Source organism: Pteronotus mesoamericanus, unplaced genomic scaffold, assembly GCF_021234165.1.
Source record: "Pteronotus mesoamericanus isolate MK-2021 breed Mesoamerican mustached bat unplaced genomic scaffold, CSHL_Meso_final contig_2, whole genome shotgun sequence".
Lineage (NCBI taxonomy): Eukaryota > Metazoa > Chordata > Mammalia > Chiroptera > Mormoopidae > Pteronotus > Pteronotus mesoamericanus.
This window is the reverse complement of record NW_026555084.1, coordinates 14,355,237-14,376,901: the sequence shown is the minus strand read 5'-3', so window position 1 is coordinate 14,376,901 and position 21,665 is coordinate 14,355,237. Positions and strand designations below refer to the sequence as shown.

The window sequence follows — 21,665 nt, the reverse complement described above, 5'->3', positions numbered from 1 at the left end:
TCTGTGAGGATGATATCAGGACCCACATCCTAGGATTCTTTTAAGGACCAAATGGCATAATGAATGTAAAGCACTTAGCAAAGTTCCTGGCACAGCGCAGGTGCTCAGTAAATGATAACGTGTTATAATGATCTAATTAATGATTCCTGGTCAATGGTGAGAAGTTGGCCTGAGCTCCTCCTGGGAAAATTGAAGGTCACTCAGTCCCTCTCCTGCCTCTGGCCTCACAGACCATAGAGTCCCCACAGAGAAAACAAGTGGGGAGAGCCTGGAGAAGTGTCAGAATGGGGCATTAACTAGGACTCATTCTCCTGACCTGTAGCAGAGCTATGTTCTGCTTTGATGAGCTCAGATTGGGCCCCTCCCACATGACTCACCTGTTCCCAATCCAAGGCCTTGGCCACCTGTAGCTCCCCCTTCTTGGGGTGGATGGTAAAATGCCCAAGCTCGTTCCCTCCTACCAGGCTGTAGGTGATGGCATTATTTAGGGGTCCATCTTCGTCAGTAGCAGACACCTGCAGCAGAGCGGGGTGATGGTTGTGAATTGAGGGGGCAAGAGGGACCTGAAAGGAATCTTGGCCTGTGGGAGTTTAGGGAGCACAGACATGTCTCCTTCCCAATAAGTGGATCACAGTCATCTTGCCAAAGGAATCTCCTTATTTATATCCTAGTAAGGACTTCAGCATGCCATGGTTCATTCATTTATCCATTCATTAATTCCTTTACTCATTGACCCATGCTGACAGGGTGCTAGGTTCTGTGCTAGGAGTGAGGAATGGTGGCAAAATGAATATGCCCACAAAAGGCTTAACATGTAATTTTATGGATAATTCTAATTTGGGGGCAAAGTATGATCAGCTTTAGAAAGCTGACCAGCAGAGAAAATGCAGTAGTAAATTCCAGCTAGGGAGACTAGAAAAGGATTCATGAAGACTTGAAGGGTAAGGATCGCTTCTGGGAGGGGAGTCCACATTCCAAACAGAAGAAACAGTGTGAGCCCAGAGGTGTGAAAGTAGAGGGGATGTTTGGGGAAAAGCACATCTTCCTGTGTGACTGGAGCATAGGGTGCATGTCAGGGAGTGGAGAGAGATAAGACTAGAAGGCAGAATAAGGAGGGTCATGGAGAACCTTGAATATGGCCATACAGAATTTCACTCCATGCAGCTGGGGGCAACTACATGTTTAAATGCAAAGAGGTGTTATTTTCTATCCCCTCTTTTCCTCCTCTCCCACAATAACATTCCACGTCATGCATTGTGACCAGGCCTTTCTTAGTCTTTGGAGCCTCTAGTTGTCTTCTGGGCCCTTTCCCATGACCCATTCTATCAGCACCTAATTTAGATCCCATCGAACATGTCCCTGAGATATTTTGTCATGAGAGACAGTTTGGCCAAATGGCTACAAGTCAGAGTCAAGTCTGTAGCGTATTAATTGATAAGCTCAATCATGCTCACAGATGACTTGGGGAAAGACAGATAAGAATCCAACACAGGGTCCATGTCCCCCAAACAGGAAAATTGCAGATCCTTACCGTGAGCACCGTGTCACCCACGATGGCATTCTCTAAGACCCTTGTGCTGTACAGATCTTGGGAGAATCGGGGGCGGTGTTCGTTGATATCAGTGACGTTGACCACGATTGTGGTCATGTCGCTGAGGGAGGAAGAACCTTTCCGGCTGCACTCGATGGACAGGAAGTACTTGGGACTTGTTTCAAAGTCCAGGCTCCTGTTGATGTACAGGATCCCTGAAGAAAAAAGAGGAGCATTGAGGCTGTTGGGGCCACAATGGCAGAGGGCTGAGAGGCCTTGAGCCAAATGCTGGGAGAGGCAGCTCAATCGGGTTAGGAGGCATAGATCTCCTCCATCACCTCCTCCATCACCTCCTTCATCACCTCCTTCCTATCCTCCATCAGCTCCTTTATCGTCTCCTCCACCATCCCTTCCTTCATCTCCATCTTTACCCTCATCATTACCCTGCCTCATTACCTTCCCCCATCTCTTCTCATTTTCCTTATTATTATTCTCCACAGCAGTGTTTTCATCATTTATTTCTTTACTATTTCATTGAGACCTCATTGATATCTCATTAAATCTATAATATTAAATCTACCTATTACTAGATCTATAATAACCCCATGGAGCATAACAAAGGGATTCCCGTTTTGTAGGTGAGTCAACTGATGTTCCCCACATGGAAGTGACCTGCCCAAATACATTCAGCTAGTAAATGACAGAAGTTAAATTATTAAGTTTTGTAATACCCAAAGTTGTTCAGCAAATCATTAAGGCATAGATTTATTATTCTGAAAACTGGAAAAGAAAAGAAGAAGGATTTTTCCTGCCATTCCTGGATAACCAAATAGTTAATGGTGGGAAACTCTTCTTTGCAAAAGAATCCCAGTTTGTAAATGAATAAGAGATGATAGGATTAGAAAATCACCATTTTGCAGCTCCAAATGAAATAATATGTCTAGGAAATAATCATCAAAGCCTGCTAAAACCATCAGAAGAGGAGCTGATGAAGAACTCTATATTGGATGAATCAGGCTGACAACTGAGCCCACGATCAATCAAAAAGAACCAATTAGCCTCCTGACCTGGTGCAAAGGAGAGCCCAACATAGTTCATAGTTCATAGTTCATAGTCTACGAAGCATTGTTACCAAAAAAATCGAGCTTGAACCTGATCAAGGTCTTTGATCCAAGTGCCATTTATAAGACATATAAGGGCTAGAGGGATATGTTATATATTTACATCATAAAGATATAGCTGGCCAATCCAAAATATAAAAAAAATTCTGACTAACACATGACCCAAGTTTTTTCATTAAATAAATGGCAAGAGGAAAACATTAGAGAGTAAAAGAAACTTAAGATATTGCATATAAACCAAATGCCATATGTGGACATTTGGGGGATGCTGACAGACAAAGCAACTTCAAAAAGAGATTTATAAGATAATTTGAAAAATTACCTGGCTAAGTGTTAGACAACATTAAGGAATTAGGTGTCATAATGGTATTGTGGCTATAGCTATAAAGGGAATTCTTATCATTTAGAGATACACAGTAAAGTATTTCTACACAAACTATGATGTCTGGGATTCACTTTACAGTAACTCAGCAGTGGGTGGATGTGGGAGGGTGGCTGGTGAAGATGAAACCAGACTGGTCTGTGTTCATAATCCCTGAAGCTGGAGGATGGGAACAGGCAGTTTACACTGGTTTCTATTTTTTATTAGTTTAAAGTCTTCATAATACAGACTTTGAAAAAGTCTTGCTCAACAATCAGGTGGCTGCTGTAGGAGGCAGACGGCATTATTGCAGGGGTGGTATGGGGAGGACTCTGCCGGGGCATGGTCTGACCTGAGGAGCCTCGCGGGCCCTTCCAGGAGGTTCTGTGAGTCTGACCTAGACTCTTCTGTGGCTAGGAGCAAGTCTCTAAGAGAGATCGTTTCCTAATTCTCTGTCTTCATCAGAATAAGGGGAAACTCAGGGGTGCCAGGGTATTCGGGGAGGGCTTCAGAAGGGAAGAGGCAGCCTTGTCCTGGGTGTATATAATATACACCTTAAGCGCCACGTTGCAGTAAGTACTTCTACCTCTGCAGCCAAGAATGGAGGTGGCCTCAGCCTCCTAGGGCTGGGTCTGAGCTGAAACCTTGAAGCTGCAAACTGTAGGAGGACAGTGGGTGGGGATGTGGGAGAATAAGAGGTGATCCCATATAAGCTGGCCCCAGGGTGCAGAAAGGACCTGGTACTGGGAGATATGCAGAGTGAAGAAAGAGCCAGAGGAGGTCGGCCCAGGAGGGGTTCATGTAGCAGGTATGCCCTTATGTGAGGAATCCAGGGCTTCCCAGGACCGGGGGCGGGGGCTACCACAGGCGCTCTCACCTGTGCGGGCGTCCAGGCGGAACCTGCCCTGCTCATTCCCGCTGACCATGCGGTAGCCGGTCTTCTCCGAACCCGGGCGGGTGAGGGTGGCCAGCTGCAGCACCTCTGTGCCAAGCGGGACGTCCTCGGGCACCTGCACACTGTGCTCCGTGTTCAGGAACAGGGGCAGGTAATCTTCGAGGCCCACCACGGACACCGTGACAGTGCCCAGTGTGGACAGCGGGACCGGGGTGCCCAGGTCAGAGGCACGGACGGTGAGCTGCAGTGCTGCCTGCGGCCTGACCCGCAGGGGCTTCTCCAGCCGGATCACGCCGGTGGTGGCTTCAATGGAAAAGTGGCCTTCGGCAGAGTCCGTCAGGGAGTAAACCACCTGGGCATTGGTGCCTGCGGGGGAGACCAAAGGCGTTTGAAGGGTTACTGATAAACAGGTGCAAGGTCAGAGGATGTGTCCTATTGCAGGGTGGTAGGAATGGAAACATGTGACTGAAGGCAATAGGGCTCCTCTGCCCTGAAAGGGAAGGTTGGGGCTGAAGCAGACAGTACCCACCTCCTAGTGTTGGAGGGGCTGCCATGGGCAAGGGTCCAGGAGGTCTGTGTGGCTGCAGAGGGCAGGACCAAGACCGATGATGGTCAACTCCAAATAGGTAGCACTTGATAATTATCTCAGGCGCCATGGAAGGAAGGGGCTGCCTAGGAAGTAGGGAGCTTCCTGTCTCTGGAGGCGAGCAAGCACTGGCCAACTGAGCATGTACAGGGCCTTGTAGCCTTTGGCTGTGTTTGCACTATGTGCCCTCCCTGGAACCCCTGCTTCCCTCCAAAATCTCTCACTTCCTTGATTGCCAAGCTAAAACTCACTTCTTTTAGGAAGTCTTAAATTAACTTTGCTAGGGTCAAACAAAAGAGGTTGTTTTGATCCCATTTTTATTATTATCATTATCATATCCTATGCTTATCTGGCTACTTTGACCCAAGGGCATTTTTTACCCTGACTCAATTATAAAATTTGACTCAAGAAAATTGGACACCCACACACACACATAGGTGACATTATATATATGCATGTGTTTGTGTATAACCACAATAAAACATTTGATGGCAGAAGCTATAGTTGGCACAATATGGAACAATACTCCTGGATGAATCCAATTTGCCTTGTACATTTTTAAAGGAAAAGAAGTAATCCTAATGAAAATAATATCATTAAAATTAAAATGTAAAATATTGAAAAAGATTCCACCTTATCATGTAGAAAATTGATCAAGGAATTTAGTAGGCTTAATGGAATTTGTGTCCGAAATTCCTTTCTTATGGCAAATTAATCAGAGTTGAGTAATTCTAATTGGTGTATTTCAGATTAAATGTTTGCCTTCAAAATGCCCTTGGGGTTAAATGGCAGGACTGAAAGGGTTCCAGGTCTAAGTGGCAGTGAGAAGCAATGAGGCTGAAATGCCCTGTACTGGCCTCTAAAACGTTGCCCAGATCTTTTGTCACATAGTACTGAGGTGTGCAGTTTGTGGAGACACATTTTCCACTTGTAAGTGTCTGTAGACTCAGTGAGGAGGTGCCGTCCTTACCAGCCCCAGAGCAGCGCTCACAGCCAAACCCTGGACCAAGGTGGCTGCAAGAGCAAAGGGCTTCCAAGCCTTCTCCTTCTTACCCTGGTCTGGATCCCGAGCCAGTACCACTGCCACAGGGGTCTTAATTGTGGTGTTGTCAAAGACAGCCACAGCACAGTGACTGGGGAAGAAGCGGGGGGCATTGTCATTCACGTCCTCCACGTAGAGGGTCACATCTGCCTGGCAGGATTGGCCTCCTCCATCCGTTGCTTTGGCAACAAGGCTGTACACATCCTTCCTCTCTCGGTCTAGGGCTGTGAGCGTGGTCAGTACCCCTGGCCATAGAAATGACAGCAAGTGAGCTTTCTCTGGGGGAATGTAACCCCAGCACATGCCTTCTAGATGTCTATGCAAGACAGGGTTTTCTCCCAGAGGAAAGAAATCTGTCCTGCGTATGTATGTTTAGGAAAGTTCAGCCTGTATCCCCTCCCCCCATACCCGCTCACTTCCCTAATTCCCCCAAACACACTCCACCAACAAATCACCAATTTGACATTCAAACCAACAAGCTATAAAGAGGCACAACATTTTTAAAGGGCAACTAGATAATTTCTAACAACACATAAAATGTGTTTATCCTTTGGCCCACAATTTCACTTCTAGGAATATATCCTATAGAATGATCAACCCAATAAAGATATTGTTTTTAATAGCAACATACTGAAAATACCCTATATATTTTTTCAAAAAAAGACTGGCTAAATACATAATGATTTAGCCACACAGTAAACACTGTGTAACCAAAAAGGAATTATTATAGAGCTTTGCATACTGCCTTGCTGATTTCTCCAAGATACTGTTATATGTAAAAAAGCAAGTCAAAATATAGTATTCTGTATAGAAATTTGGGAGATGTATGGAAAACCAGTATGATAAAATATACACCAAGAGGGCTTATTTGGTGGGGGGCTGGTTATTATGTTGTCTTTCCAATTTCTGCATAATATATACTTACATTGTTTGAATTTTTGTACAATAAACATGTATTATTCCCACATTCAGAAAAACCGCCCTCTTTTTTTTTTTAACTCCACTGATCATCTTGCAGCTGAACAAACAACAGCAGAAGGAGATCAGGTAACCCACCTGGGGTGACTCAGCATACCCAATGGGAGTCAGGAAGGACAATGTTGGCTCCTGTCTATTCGGACAGCTTCCTGGGACACCACTCTCACCTGCCACCTCCCTGCTCAGGAATCTCCAAGGCTACTGGTTCCCAGCCAAGCGTTGGCAGCTGGCCTTCTATGACCGGGCCCTTCTGTGCTGCCCATCCCCACACCCTCCCCGGCAGGAACAGGACAGGGATCCCGCCTCTTCAACCTGCTCTTCCAAGGGAGGCAGGCCGGCCCCCACCCTGTCCTCTCCACCAGACTCCCACAGCCCAGCCTCTCCCAGGTGTTCACGGTCTGTCCTGCAGGACTTCCTGCTTCCTGCTCTCCGCTTTGTCCCCTAACTAATGATAATGACAATGGCAACCACATCTATTGAACCCTTATTATGTGCCAGACCTGGGCTAGGCTTTCACATATTTATCTCTGATCCTTACAATATAGGTTTTATCCCTAACTGCAGCATACACATCTTGACATCATGCCTTTGACCTTGGCACTCACCTGCCTAAATCCTTCAATGGCTCTAAAGGTGGGATTTGGCCTCCCTATCCTGAGGGTCTCATCCTTCACCCTTTCTCTCCCCTTCTGTGCACCAGTTTCTGGCCTTTTCTCAGGTCCTGATGTGTACGCTCTTTTAGAGAACTAGGTCCTTGTATAAATTCTTCTCCCTTGTCTGTTTGTTTCTACTTATTACTCCTTTAACCCAGCTAACTCCTATGTGTCCTCAAGTCTCATGTAAAACGGCCTTTCTTCAGGAGCTTTTACTTAATCATAGTTCCAAGCCTATGTCAAGTTCTCCTACCAAAACTTCCCTTAAAAGCCCACATTCTTCTTAACTCAGCACATTTTAAACCACTGATTCAATGACTGCCTTTCCTATGAGATTACAAAGACCCAATTTTGTCTTATTAGTCTATTGGTTATAGCTCCAAAATCTAGTGCAATGCTTGGCACATTGTGCCAATATGTGTATGCTGAGTAGATAGAGGGATGGTTAAGTTAATTCCTGTTTCTTTCCCCAAGGAGCTTATCGCAGTACTGGACACTTGGTATTGAGTAAATAAATAGCTCAACCTTGTAGCTCAGAAAACCCACCTGTATGAGGGTCTAGTTTAAATTCATCTGCTCCGGGACCATGCAGAGTATATGTGATCTGAGCATTGGTATCAGAGTCCAAGTCTGTTGCAGAAACTTTCAAAATAAAGTGTCCTGGAGCTATATCTTCACTGACTTTGCCGGTATAGAGAAGCTGGAGATGGAAGACAAAGAAGAGGGAAATCATGGGAGATACACTCAGATCTAGAGAGGCAGAGTGACAAAAAGAGAGACACATGCAGAGAGAGAGATTGGAGGGGACAGTTGGACATACACACACACACCCCATGGGAAATTTAGGGTAATTCACATGAGGCCCTTAGGGAATGTAACTGCCTTGTCTGCATGCTTGTGAATATGTATAAGCTGGAGGAGGTCGTCTGTGTTGGTCTGTATTACCCATGCAGACGTGCAGATATGCATAAATGAGCATGGGTGGCAGTGCAGGGTGTCTCAGGGCCGCAGGTTTCTGTGGACGTATTTGATAATAATGATCCATGCTAACAAGCTGATCTGTGGAAAGACTTGCCACTCAGCATGGCAGATTGTGTTTGGAGAATGAAGAAGTTAATTTATTTCAGGATATGTTTTGCATAAAAGTGACCCTTTCTAGGGAGTGTAGGGGGAGAGGTATGGACCATGGGTCCTAAAGAGCTTGATGACATCTCTGTGGGGAAGCCAAGGAATTATCTAGAATGCTCCCTGTCCAAGGCATTAGTTTGAGGCTACCTGAGGAGAAGCAAAGGCAGGTGTGGTCAGTGATGGCCATCCTCAGAGATGGTCCCCTGAGTCCCTCTCCTTTCTCTTGCCCTTTGTTCCAGCTTCCTTGCTTCCACTCCCACCTGACCCCTCACCAGGCTCTCACCTGTGAGCACTGAGGGCTGTTATCATTGATGTCCAGGACAAAGACCTCCACAATGACCGAAGCCTGGAACTTGCCATCAGAAGCTGTGATTTGGAGCAAGTACTTGGCCATGTGCTCACGGTCCAGGGTTTTCCTTGAGAAAATCTTCCATTCATCTCCAACTTGGCTGATGCCAAACTGGCCCAAGGGGTCTCCCTCTAAAAACATGAGACAGAGATTCCAGAAGCTGAGCAATGGAAATGAACCATGCTTTGTGCTACAGGCAGCTGCCCATCTGACACTTAGAATTACTGGGAAAGAAAAAAATTTCCTCTCTTAACTAGGGACCCACAATTCCACATTAAGTCAGTTATTTGCTATCATGAAACATAACCATGTTGTCTGACTTCAACGGCCACCTGTTGAATAGAATTATTAGTTCAAGAAGTACCACTCCAAAATATGTGGCTGAGAGCAGGTTTCTTTTGTGTGTGCGTGTGCTTTGGAAGGAATTGGAGGAAGTTAAAGAGAAGCAAATTTTCCTTCTATACAAGAACCTTCTAGCATATGTTCAACAGTAACAGAGGGGAATCTATCACTATCAGCAATACTAATTGAATTCTCTGAGGTTTTATTTTACAACCGAAGACATAGACTAAGTGGAGGGTCAGATGATTACTAGGCTTGCTTCTGGGTCATCTTTCCTTGACTCAGTAGGGAAGATGGATTTCTGAGATTCCAAGATTCCAGAGTTCTAAGATTCAACTATTCTAAGAGTTGATGATATATTGACACTATTCTGTGATTTGGAGATTTTAAGTCTTTTGTGTTTTTAAGAGTCTGCTATACGATGATAACATTCTATTTCCTTAGGACTCCGTATTTCAAACAGCTCTGATGCAGGATCTGCCTCCAGGGGTCTATGGTTCTTGGTTGATACTTCAGGCTCATGACCTCTTCAGACAGCTGTGATAGCCAAAGGAACCATGAGTATGGGAATGAGATGACATGGTGCCCAGAAGAGGGAGAAAGGGGCATTGAGAAAAAAATTAACTATGTTGGCCCCTGCTTGGCTAGGTCAGCCATCAGACAGGAATTGGGCTAATTTAGGTTTGCAATAGATATCCACTGGGGAAAGCAGGTTGTAGGGTGTGGTTTTAATCCCAGACCTGACAGAAGCTTGGAGAGTGACCTTGGTTGAGTTTCTCCTTCTGTCTGGGCTTTGGTTCCCCCATATGTGAAATGAAGGGATTGGGCTCGCATCAGGTCTAAGGAAGTGTTTTTATTCTAACACTTAAGTCCCATGATTGACTAAGAAGAATTTTCTATTATGCACAACTTTCTCTAGGCAAAATAGTACTCTACAAGGACAGTCACCTGGCAGAGTTGTCATGGATCACATAAATAGCGATGCCTTCTCCATGTCCCAGAAACTGAGAATAGTTACGGTATCTCACTTCTATTCTCTCTATCCACCTAAAGTCATAAAAGATTCTTTCTAATTTATAGGGGACTCTCAGAACTTTTTCAAGTTAGATTTTGCCAGTATCCCTGTCAGGTGAATGAAAACAGGCATGCCAAATCTATAGATAGAGCAATTGAAGTTCTAGGAGGTTAAGTGATTTACCAAAGTTCACACTGTTATTAAGTGGCAGAGCTGGGACTTAAACCCATGACTTAGGGCACTGTTTACTGGACTTTTTTTTCAATGCACCCCAGTGCCTTCATTCCTAGACAGGTATCCTTACCTGTGATATAGCAGGTGACCTGTCTGTTCTGCTCAGAAATATCAGCATCAAAGGTTTTAAGGGTGGCCACAGGTTCGCCAGGTTCACTGTTCTCAACCACAGATCCTCTGTAGTCTTCGGAAGCAAATTGGGGAGCATTGTCATTCTCATCTGTAATGGAAACTTCAACTAGGACCTGAGAGGATAGCTGGATGGTCCGGCCATGATCATAGGCTACCACATAAAAGTGGTAGGTCTGGCGGGTCTCACAGTCAAGTTCTTGGAGTGTGGTGATCCAGCCAGTCTCACTGTCAATGGCAAAGAGCTCATGGATATTGCTGTCAGGGTCCACTGGCAGCCTGTAGCTCACCTGGCCATCATTTCCAGTGTCCTGGTCATTGGCAGTCACTTGAATGACTGCAGTCCCCACTGGCATATTCTCAGTGAGGACAGCCTTATATGGATCAGCCTCAAATATAGGCCTATTGTCATTGACATCCTTCACTTGGATGTTGACGGGCACCAAGGAAACCAAGTAAGTGCCATTATGGGGGCAAAGAGCCATCAAATCAATCTGGTACCATTTAGTGGACTCATAGTCCATCGCCTTCCTCACCTTTAGAGCCCCTGTCTTTTGGTCCAAGGAGAAGACACCATCCCTGTTGCTCTCTGGTGTGGTGCCCTGCACTAGACTATAGATGACTGGATCTTGAGTTGCCACTGCTTTGACAGAACCAATTTCAGACCCTTCTGGAAGATCTTCAGATGCAGAGAAAGTATACAGAGGTTCAGAAAATTTGGGCAAGGACACTTCATTAGCAACCACTTGAAGTCGTAATAGCACCTGAGAGATCCAGTGAGGAGGGCCCCCATCTTGGGCTTTGATTTTTAAGTCAAAGGTCCGATTTTCCAATCCCACCAGGCTCTCTTTCACTTTGACAACACCAGTGGTTGGATTGACTTCAATTATCTGTTCATCCAAGTCCTCTGTTGAGTCCACTGAGTAGGTGACATCTGCATTTCGACCTTCATCTGCATCATAAGCCAGCACCTGGATAACTGGGGAGTCTTTACTGACGTTGGATTGAATAGACACTGTGTACTCAGAGGCTTTGAACTGTGGGGCATTGTCATTTTCATCTGTGAGGATGATCTTCACAGTACAGAAGTCCACTTTTCCTCCTCCATCCTGAGCCATGACCTTAATAGCAATGACTCTTTCTGTTGAATTTTCCCGATCCAGTTTCTGCAGAGTGGTGATCTGGCCACGGGGGTTTATGGAGAACTTCTCACCTGCTAGTTTATTGATGATGGTATAATCTACAGTGCCATAGGGACCACTATCTTTGTCTATGGCTAGCAACTCAATAACCTTGGTTCCAACCTTTGCATTCTCTGCTAACTCTGCCTCATAAACGTGTTGCTGGAACTCCGGGCTGTACTTGTTGGCATTTGTAGTGTTGATATATACAGGCACAGTTGCTCGGAAGACTCCATCAGAAGCACCTACCCTCAAATTATAAGAAGAGTCCAGGTGCTTTTTGCAAAGGTTCAACATAGAAATTATTCCTGATGAGCTGTTAATGGAGAAGTGCCGGTCCTGATTGCCAGAGAGAATCAAGTACTCTAGGCGAGAGCTTTCCCTGCTATCAGGATCTAGAGCTTGGACTTTGAGAACCAGGTGTCCACAGGTTGCCAGCTCACTGACATTGGCTTCATACTGAGGTTGCCTGAACTCTGGGGGGTTGTCATTGATATCAGACACACCAACCACCACAAGAGTATCTCCAGTGAGTGGAGGGTTTCCTCTATCCATGGCCCTGACTTTCACCTGAAAGTGCTGTTGGGCTTCATAATCCAGCTCTTGAACTGTGGACATCTCCCCTGTGCTCCCATTGATCTGGAAGAATTTGGAAACATCTGAGCCATCCTCTACAATCTGATAGGAGACATCACGGTTCTGCCCTGAATCCTGGTCAGAAGCCAACAGTTGAATCACAGGGGTCTGAGCAGGCAAGCCTTCTGAGATCGAAGTGGTATAGACCAACTGGGGGAAAGTGGGAGGATTATCATTGACGTCCTCCACCAGGACTTCCACAGTGGCTTCAGAAAATGACCCCAGAGCAGTGTCTGTGGCTCTGACTGTGAACACATGTTTGGTCTTAGACTCATAGTCCAAAGGGCCTGTTACCGTTAGGACACCAGTCTTAAAGTCAATGGTGAACAGCATCAAGGGCTCTTCCTCCACGATGTTATAGATGAGTCGAAGTCCCTCTGGACTCCGGGCCTGTGTGTGGAGAATTGGGGTATAGAGTGTGATATTTTCAGGCACTCTGACTTTATAGTAAGGACTCTGAAACAGAGGGTTGGATTTATTTCTTACAATGACAAGTACCTCTTCCTCAGTCTGGAGGGATGGAGTTCCTCCATCCTGAGCAATGACTTTGAGGTGATACTTATTTAAAGCTTGATAATCAAAGGGTTTCCTCAGTGATATGTCCCCAAGATAGGGATCAATTCGAAAATATGTGTAATCTTCAGCAAATGCATACGTGACAGCACCATTTACCCCCAAGTCTTGGTCACTGGCAGATACCTGAAAGAGGACATCCCCAGGCTCTGTGCCATCTTGGATGACTGTGTAATAGGGCAGATCCTTAAATACAGGGTGATTGTCATTGACATCCTCAACAGAAACTATGACCAGAGCCTGAGCCACCCGTTGAGGGGTCCGATTGTCCCTCAATTCCACTGCCACCTCATGAGTGTCCTTCAGTTCTCGGTCAAATGCCACACCTCTTGTCTGCAACACACCTACTGACTTGATCATACAAAACATATCAGTGCTATTTAAGAGGAAGTAGTAAAGGGTATCATTCAAATGATTGCCCTGGACACCAAGCATCACTAGTGTCTTTCTCTCTCCCAAGTTCTCCTTCACTGTTGCCCTGTAGACACTCTGATCAAACTGTAAACTTGTGTTAAGAGCTTGTGTCAAAGAAATTTTTACCAGTGCAGTATCTTGATACAGGCCATCAGAAGCCCTAATGGTGAGCTCCCGGGAGTCTCCCAGAAGAACAGGATTCAACACAGATATTTGACCATTGATGGGATGGATAGCAACAGCTTCATCAGCATTGCCAGCTTTGATGCTATAATTGACTTCTGAGTCATCATCTTTGGCGCACACCATGAGGAGCTCCATACCCCGATGGATGGGCTTCATTATTGCTACTTCATATATCTCGTCTGAGAACTTGGGAGGAGAGTCATTTACATCTCTGATATAGATGATGACCTGAGCAGGCCTGGGTGCAAATAAGATGGGGCTTCCTTGGTCATGGACATAGATGCTGAATTGCAAAGAGGGCATGCTCTCATAATCCATCTCTGATATGGTGGTTAGTGTTCCCATGCTGGGATCAATTTTGACAAACTTCAAGGCCTCTTGCTCCAAAATTTCATAGACCAACAAGGAATTTGCTTCTTCGTCACTGTCAGAGGCACGAATCACAAAGGGGTTGTTGTTTTCATCCATGATCATGCTGTACAATGGAGCTGCTTCACTAATTTGGCCCACAAAAGTCGATGTCAAGAACATGGGAGCATTGTCATTTTCATCAATGATATAAACAAGAACCACGACATCAGTAGATGCTCCCGCCATATTGCGGCCCCGTATTTTCAACTGGTAAGATGAAATTTTCTCATAGTCCAAGTTCTTCTGAGTGGAAATGAGGCCAGAATATGAGTTCATGGAGAATACACCATCCTTGTTTCCCTCTCTTAACTCATAGGTAACTTCAGAGGAGCTCGTAGCAGAGACAAGGAGGATCGGGGAACCAACAGGGATGGATTCAGGAATCTCCACAAAGTACTCAGCTTTTGAAAAGATAGGGGCACTCCTTTCTGAAGGGTAGACATGAATGGTCACGGTAGCCAGGTCATGCCACTGTGGGGAGCCTTGATCTTCTGCCTTCACTGTCAGAGTGTATCGGGCATGATTTGCCTGATTAAGTTTCTGGGCTAGAGTGATAATGCCTAGTAGGGCATTGATGTTGAAGAAACCTTCACTGTTCCCTGAAACAAAAGACAAGTCAAATTCAAGTTTATCATGCCCTCAAGAGGAACCAACTGTGCTTTCTAGATCAGTAAAGAGACTCATACAAAACTCGGAAAGGGCAAAATTAACATCCCATGCCCCTCTGGATTTAGTTATGATACAGTGTATAGGGTCTGTCTATCTATCTATCTATCTATCTATCTATCTATCTATCTATCTATCTATCTAATAATATATATGAATTATATGTATGTATAGACATACACATATATAATGATGAATGAACGGTATGCTTTATGAGGTCAGAGAGCAAGTCACTCATTACAAATTATCATTAAAATTAGTTGGATGCTAGATATTATCATCTTTATTACATCAATTACCTATAATTAACACTTATAAATGATAACAATAACCCCTGGCATTTGTATAGTATTCTACAGTTTATAACGTGTTAACATATATTTTCTCTTTTAATTTTTATAAATACTTTCTGACACAGGCAATATTATCCCATTTTTGAGATGAAGAAACTACCTAAGAGGTACAAAATCATAATGTAGCCTTAGCAGGAAATGAAAATTACTTCTAAAACTATTTCATATATCCTATAAAGTAATTATAGGTCTCTTCCATTGTATAGACACATAGATATTATATTTTTAAATATTGCACGTACTTATAAGCATCCTCTATGTGTGTAGTCATCAGTGGGTGTATATAATATACATGTATATTCTTCCAAAACATGAGTAGTCCCTTAGCTATTTTTCTTACCATCTTTGGAAGTACATTAACTTAGATCATTATAGTCCCAGGGAATGCTCTAGAGTGATAACTTCCAAATTCATGCCTCTGGTGCTTCTCCTTATTACCAAAGCCCCTTCCCACTTCTGGACTTACAGCCAGGCCTCTCACCTTTCAGAAGGGAGTAGCGGACCTCAGCATTGGCTCCCCGGTCACCATCCGTGGCCCGGACTTGGAGCAGCTCTGTGTCCGGGGCCGTGGTGTCAGGAACACTCGCCTCGTAGTGGAGCTGGGTGAAGTGGGGTGGGTGGCGGTTTCCGTCCTCCACGTGAATGGTCACCCATACAAAGTTCCTCTTGATGGGCATCTCCTGGTCTCGGACCTATGGACCCAAGGAGGTAATGGAGTGAGGAGCAAACACAATGGGAAGAGGCCAGGTTAGATTAAGGTCAGTGAAATAGAATGCCAATGAAAATATACCTGATTGTAGCTTTATTCTTTTAAATTTTGCTCTCATTTATGCTCTTTTTTCCTTTAAAATAAGTTTATTAATTATTGATTATTAGGCTTAGCTATTTTAAAGGATAATTTCACTTTAGGAGAAAGGCAGAAATTAACAGAGAAACAGTATTTTGCAAATTAGATCTCAGAGAATATTAGTTTTTCAAGATGTTAACATGTTGTGCAGGGGGGGGAAATTCTGTGACCACATAAATTTAGGGAGCACTGAATGAAATAAAGTATTCTTTGCTGCAGGACTTCTCAGAGCCTTTAACACATATTAATGTGCCTAAAGAATGACAAACTAACATATAAAAACCCTGAACCTCAAATCAGGAAGGCTGGTAAAGCCCTGTATGATGGAGCACATCTCTCTTCTTCTGTTGGCCTCGGGTGTAAGATAAGAGAAACGGTAGGATCAGGGCTTAGACCAGAATGAGGCAAGTGAGGCATGTAGGGCATAAATTTAAGGAAGCACTTACTCTCAGGGTCATAAAAGTGCAGACACAAGATGGTCAGAATGAGTCCTCCTTAAATTTTTTGTTCCATGTAACTGGCTCACTTCCCCCTAGTGTTTGCTCTGGATGGGATGTTCTTTGGGTCCCACCCAGCTCTGACACTACATAAATCCACAGTGTGGTCATGCAGTTCATGGAACAGAAAGAGAACTGTTGGGGGATATTTCGACGAAGTCTAAGATTACAGGAGTTTTCTTGGCAGCTGTCCCATCTCTTTCTTCACTCCCAGGCATCCTATGGAAGGTACCTCTGGCAGGCTGTGAAATGTCACAACTCATCTCATGGGTTATCAGTATGAGCATCAGTACACCTGGCCCATCAGGGGAAATGGAGCTTTCAGCATGCCTCCAAGCGTCCACCCCCACAAATCTGCATGCGAGTTCATCCTTACCCGATTTTTCAGTTAACTCACCATAACTGTCAGCGTGTGCTGGGAGGGCCCTGAGCTCAGGTCCAATTTCCCCACAGTTACCAGGACACCACTGCTTGGGTCCAGCTGGAAGAGGCTGGCACTTTCTGGGTCTTGGCTGCCATGTATGGTGTAGATGAGGCCCTTGCCCTTGTCCTGATCTGTGGCTTGGACTCGGAGGAGCTCAACCCCAGGCAGTGTGTCCTGGGGAACTCTGACCTCATAATGAGCTTCCAGAAACTGGGGTCGATGGTGGTTAACGTTGGCAATCATGACAATATAGACCTAAGGAGGAGAGTGGACATGAGGCCAGGAGACAGAGGTGGACTGTAAGCTGCGTAAGGTCAGGGACCTTGTCTGCCTGGCTCGTCACCATATCATCTGCGCCTAGCACAGTGCCTGGTGTGCAGCACTCAATGAGTATTCGTGGAATGAATGATAAAATTTCAGTCACAAGGCTTTCAGATAACATGCAGTCTAGAGGTTTTCAAAACAAATTTTTTTTGTTAAAGGGCCTTTTCTTTAAATGAAATTTTGTGTGAAATCTCAATATATGAAACAGATAAAACTCTGAGAGCCCCCACTTACTTGACCACCATTCCTCACACCCATGGTAGCCCCATGGTACTCTATCTTTAGTCAAAAACTGTTAATTTAGACAAGGTCTTTTGATATACAGAGATCCACAGTGGGAGCAAGAACTCTCCCAAGATCACAGAAGTAAAAATTGTGTCAGATTAAGACTGGGATGCAAAATCATGATTACAATTTAACATTTTTTTTAGAATATACCACATCCGCAAAAAGCCTTTTGTAGTTTCATCCTAACTAAGCAGGACTCCCATCTCCTCTCAGCTTGGGAGTTCCCAACTGAGGCTTCTAACCTGGGTGGCAATGATGTGGAACCCATCAGTCACCTCCACAGTCAAATTATAACTTGACCTCTTCCTCGTATCGAGAGGCTTGGCAATGACGATGCTGCCCGTGGTCTTCTCAATGTCAAAGTCCATGTCTTTGTCCCCACCTGGAGTGAGAGTGGGTGGGAAGCACACAACCCCAGTGACTTAGGCAGCAGGAGCACAACATAGGATCTGGCTGGAGGATTTAGAGGAGGTGGGAGTAGATGCCAGCCTTGGTTGCCGGGGCTGCAGGCATTCAAGGAAGAACCTGGACTAGGGATTCTAAGACTGCTCAGAAACAGTACGATATCTGGGTGACAGGCTAGAGTTTTGTCACCCAGACAAAGAGGGTGACAGGCCCTTTCGGGCCTCCCCCCCAAAAAGTTAATTTATCTTGTTAAGTTTTTGTCAAATTATTATCAAGATCTGAGTAATGATAAGGGAAAAAGTGAACTTGTATGGATTGAAGAGTCCCAAAGGAAGACCAGAGTCAGTCACAGAACATATTCTGCAGCTAGAACTGAAGCACGCAGGAGCAGTGGAGCTCTGCTTCCTGGCTCCCAGGCAGCGTGCACGGTCTAAAGGTGCCTCTGCACAGGGAGAATGAGGGAAATAGCGCTGCTCAGCAACAAGGAATTGATTTAATGAACTATAATAATCCAAAATATAGAATTAGCATGCAGCTATTTAAATGCCTGCTGAATAGAGATCTGTTTAGTGACATGGAAATATGTTCATCATGTATTTTTAAAAGTTAGAAAACAATATTTTAATATGGCCCTAAGTGTGTGTGTGTGTGTGTGTGTGTGTGTGAAGAAATATTACCAGAAGGAAACACATCAGAATTGTAACAATCAGATTAGCTTCTGATTGTTGTGAAAATGGAAAGGATCAGTGAATCAGAACTGGAAGTAAATGCAGGAAGCCAAAAGTTTAGGACAAGTGCACACCCAATCTCTGAACCGGCTGGGAAACTGTAATAGAAATCTGTGGTTTGTGTGGTGCTGAAACTCTTAGATTACAGATTCCTTTTTTTTTTTTTTTTTTAGTGGCTTAAAAAGCATAGTTTCAGTTATACCCAGCTCACAGTCTCCTTGATGAAAAAGGTACATTCTTATCTGGACTGAATATTGTTGTTCTTTTTTTTAAATCATGTTTATTCTATTACAGTTGTCTCAAAGATTACAGATTCTTAACCTGGAATCCCTGGCTGGGTTTCAGAGACTCTATGAAACACTTAAATTTGTATGTAAATCTATGTTCGTGAATGCAACTTTCTAGAAAGAGGGCCCTAAGCATGCATCAGATTCCCAAAGGGGACTGTGGCCCACAACCTCCCACCCCCAATGTTTTGACAAAATCTCAGATTAGAGACAGAAAGGAGTTTTAGAGAAGGCCATCAGAACTTGGATTCAAGTATCTCTGACAATAAGAATGGACACTTTCCCCTCATCTTGAGCATGGAACCTGGGACCAGGACATGGAGCGTGACCCCCGGGTATAGCTGGTGTCAGGCTCATGGTCAGGGAAGTCAGCTCTACACTGATTTTCACATGGAGACAGTCAAGGAAACATAAAACCTGTGCTTTCTCCTCTGGATCTCTCTGGACCACCCTCTTAGGCCTCCCAGGCACTTGGGGTAACCAAGGCACTGTCCAACTCTGGCTGCGGTTGTCAGTGAGACAGTGGAGGTCCTACCTGGGATGATAGCTGGTGTGGAAGTTCAGCATAAGTGGGGTTCCAACTACTCACTGGCCCAGAGAACAAGGGAAGAGGCCACCACTACTTGAGACCATAAGAGGGGCTGCCAGGGACCATGACCTTGAGAGGGCTCAGAAGGATCATGCCATGAGGACTAGGGCTGGTCTGAGAGGGTGGGAGGGGCTGGCCCTCCTCGGGGCCTCACCTGAGATGTTGAACCAGAAGAGGCCAGGTCGGCCCTCAACACTGATGACGCCCACCATGTGGTTCACGGGGTCTGTCTCCATGACTGTAAAGCTGTAGTGGGGTTCGTCAAAGGCCAGCAGGATGGAAGAGGGCCGGGGCTGGGGGATCCACTCGATGTGGAGCCGGACGCTGGCTGAGAGGGGAGGCTTCCCACTGTCTGTTGCCTGGATCTGAAAAGAGGCCAAAACTGAGAGTGAGGCTTTATCTGTAGCATTGGGTCTAAGAAACAAGAAGACCCAGGTGGCCAGCCAAGAACCAGGGTGCCCTGTGATGCACTGAGCTGGCCTCTCATCTACGCGTTCATTCATTCAGCACACAGTTGAGAGCTTACTGTAGACAGGTACCCTGCTAGTGGTTGCAGGCACAGTGGTGAACAGAATACATAACCTGTACTCCAGAACCTCCTGAGTAGTGAAAAGATCATCAAAGTCACTATTTTGCTGAAGGCTTACTATGTGCTAGTTCCTAGACCAAACTTTACCCACATGGACTCTATACCCTTTCCAACAACCACAAACATAAGAAACTGGAATTTATTGAGGTTTCCCTGCTATCAGGCCCTGCTCTAAGAGCAGCAGGTGCCTTATCTAATTCAATCTGTGTGACGACCCTGAGAAAGGTACCATTATCACCTCCTTTTTGCCAGAGGAAACTGGGGCCCAGCACAGTGAGTCCACTGACTGGGGTTCTCTGCCTGGCCGGCAATACAGCTGGGTTAGATTTAGGCTGTCTGACACAAGATCCCACGCCCTAGCACTTGCTAGGTTGTCCTCCTACAAGGGAAGTGTTCTTAGCCTCATTTTACTGATGATAAAACAAAGGCTCAAAGGGGTTAAGTGACTTGTCCAAGACTGCACAGGTGTAACATGGCAGGGCTAGGATTGGAAGCCAGGCTTATCTTGATTGCCAAGCCCCTGGTACTCTCACCAAAATCCTTCTCTCTAAGAATAGAGTGGATTTCCCCCAGGAAGGGCCTTATTGCCCTCAAAGAGAAAGGCCCAGAATTCTGCCAATCCTTTGGCTGAAGCTGGCATTCCCAGTCTCTCTGGGAGTGCCACCTTCATCCTGCCTGGTGGCTGTCACCCTTCTCCCATATCCTCTGAGGAAATCCCCAACCGATAATGCCACACCCCCAAAGGCCTCCCTCCACCCCTCACCGTTAGGATGTTGTACTCTCCGGCTGTGAAGGTGTTGCTGGATGACACCATGCCCGTGACTGGATGGATACTGAAGCCCTCCTTGTCACTCTCCTCAATACTGTAGGTGACCCTGCCATTGAGACCCTCATCCAGGTCTGAAGCCACAAGCCTGTACACAGGCCCAGGGGTCACTGGGCTCAGCCTCTCTGGAAGGCGGACATTGAAGAGCTTGTGGGAGAACACAGGGGGGTTGTCATTGACATCCAAGATGCATACCACCACCCTGGAGGTGGACCTTAGGGAGGGCTCCCCGTTGTCCAGCACAGTCACCTGGGGACAAAATCTAGCATGAGTTGCCAAATACAAAGCACGGAACATGCGCCGCCACCCACTGCAACCCTACCACTACCCTGCTTTCAACAGCCTGGAAATATCAGTCTATTCTTTGGTATATGCTCATGATTTTTATTATCCCAACCTCACCTACTTGGAACCCAGCTCTCTGGTAACCTTGCCCACAGGGAAGCCAACAAGAACAGAGGAGAAACCAGAAAGAACTGGAAGAAGACAAAGTCACGGAGGCTCTAAACAGAAGCTGGAGCTCTTTACTCAAGGGGCCTGTGGGCCATTTCTCGGAGACCATTTACTTTTTATTTGCTCGTAATTCTCATAAGCTTTCTTCTCCAGTTTCTTTAAGCTACTGGAGGTCAGGAAAAACAAATGAGAAGATGTTTATGAAGGAGTGGGTGGTACCTTTTGAGTCCGACATGCCTGTCTGACTCTTGATGCATGAAATGGAATCCAGGATGAGAGAAAAGACACTGAGACAATTTTAGAATCAGGGAGTGTTTCATGTAGGGCGGATTGTCCAATGCATCAGTGACCCCAAGGGTATGAGATGGACATTTCTACTCTAAATGGTTCTGAATTTTTTAAATATGTTGGTGTTTAAAGATAAATGCTTTTACAAAACTCTGGAGAATGCTTCAGTTTCTAGAAGTCCAGTTAGCTGTTGCTTACAAGTAATTCCTGTTCCTTACAGAGGGGACGTGCAGAGGCTAGGGGCACAGAAGGCAAAGTTTATTTCAGTTCTTCTGGGGAATATGTGTTCCTCCCACTTTATGTCTTTACTATATGAAGGGAGGTGCCTGTTCATCA

General features: G+C 45.3%; 1 protein-coding gene across 2 annotated transcripts in view; it reads right to left on the bottom strand.

Moving 5' to 3' along the window:
- FAT2 (FAT atypical cadherin 2) overlaps positions 1-21,665 on the bottom strand; it is a 70,122-nt gene that overhangs the window by 19,151 nt on the left and 29,306 nt on the right. For both annotated transcript variants that reach the window (XM_054568146.1, XM_054568147.1), the window contains exons 5-16: positions 20,526-20,837; positions 19,328-19,538; positions 17,407-17,546; positions 16,526-16,807; positions 15,266-15,476; positions 10,306-14,364; positions 8,579-8,775; positions 7,714-7,867; positions 5,548-5,781; positions 3,891-4,274; positions 1,532-1,746; positions 378-515 (exon numbers count right to left, since the gene is read on the bottom strand). In XM_054568146.1, the coding sequence (XP_054424121.1) occupies positions 378-515; positions 1,532-1,746; positions 3,891-4,274; positions 5,548-5,781; positions 7,714-7,867; positions 8,579-8,775; positions 10,306-14,364; positions 15,266-15,476; positions 16,526-16,807; positions 17,407-17,546; positions 19,328-19,538; positions 20,526-20,837 (6,537 nt within the window). The remainder of the gene's footprint in view (positions 1-377; positions 516-1,531; positions 1,747-3,890; positions 4,275-5,547; positions 5,782-7,713; positions 7,868-8,578; positions 8,776-10,305; positions 14,365-15,265; positions 15,477-16,525; positions 16,808-17,406; positions 17,547-19,327; positions 19,539-20,525; positions 20,838-21,665) is intronic.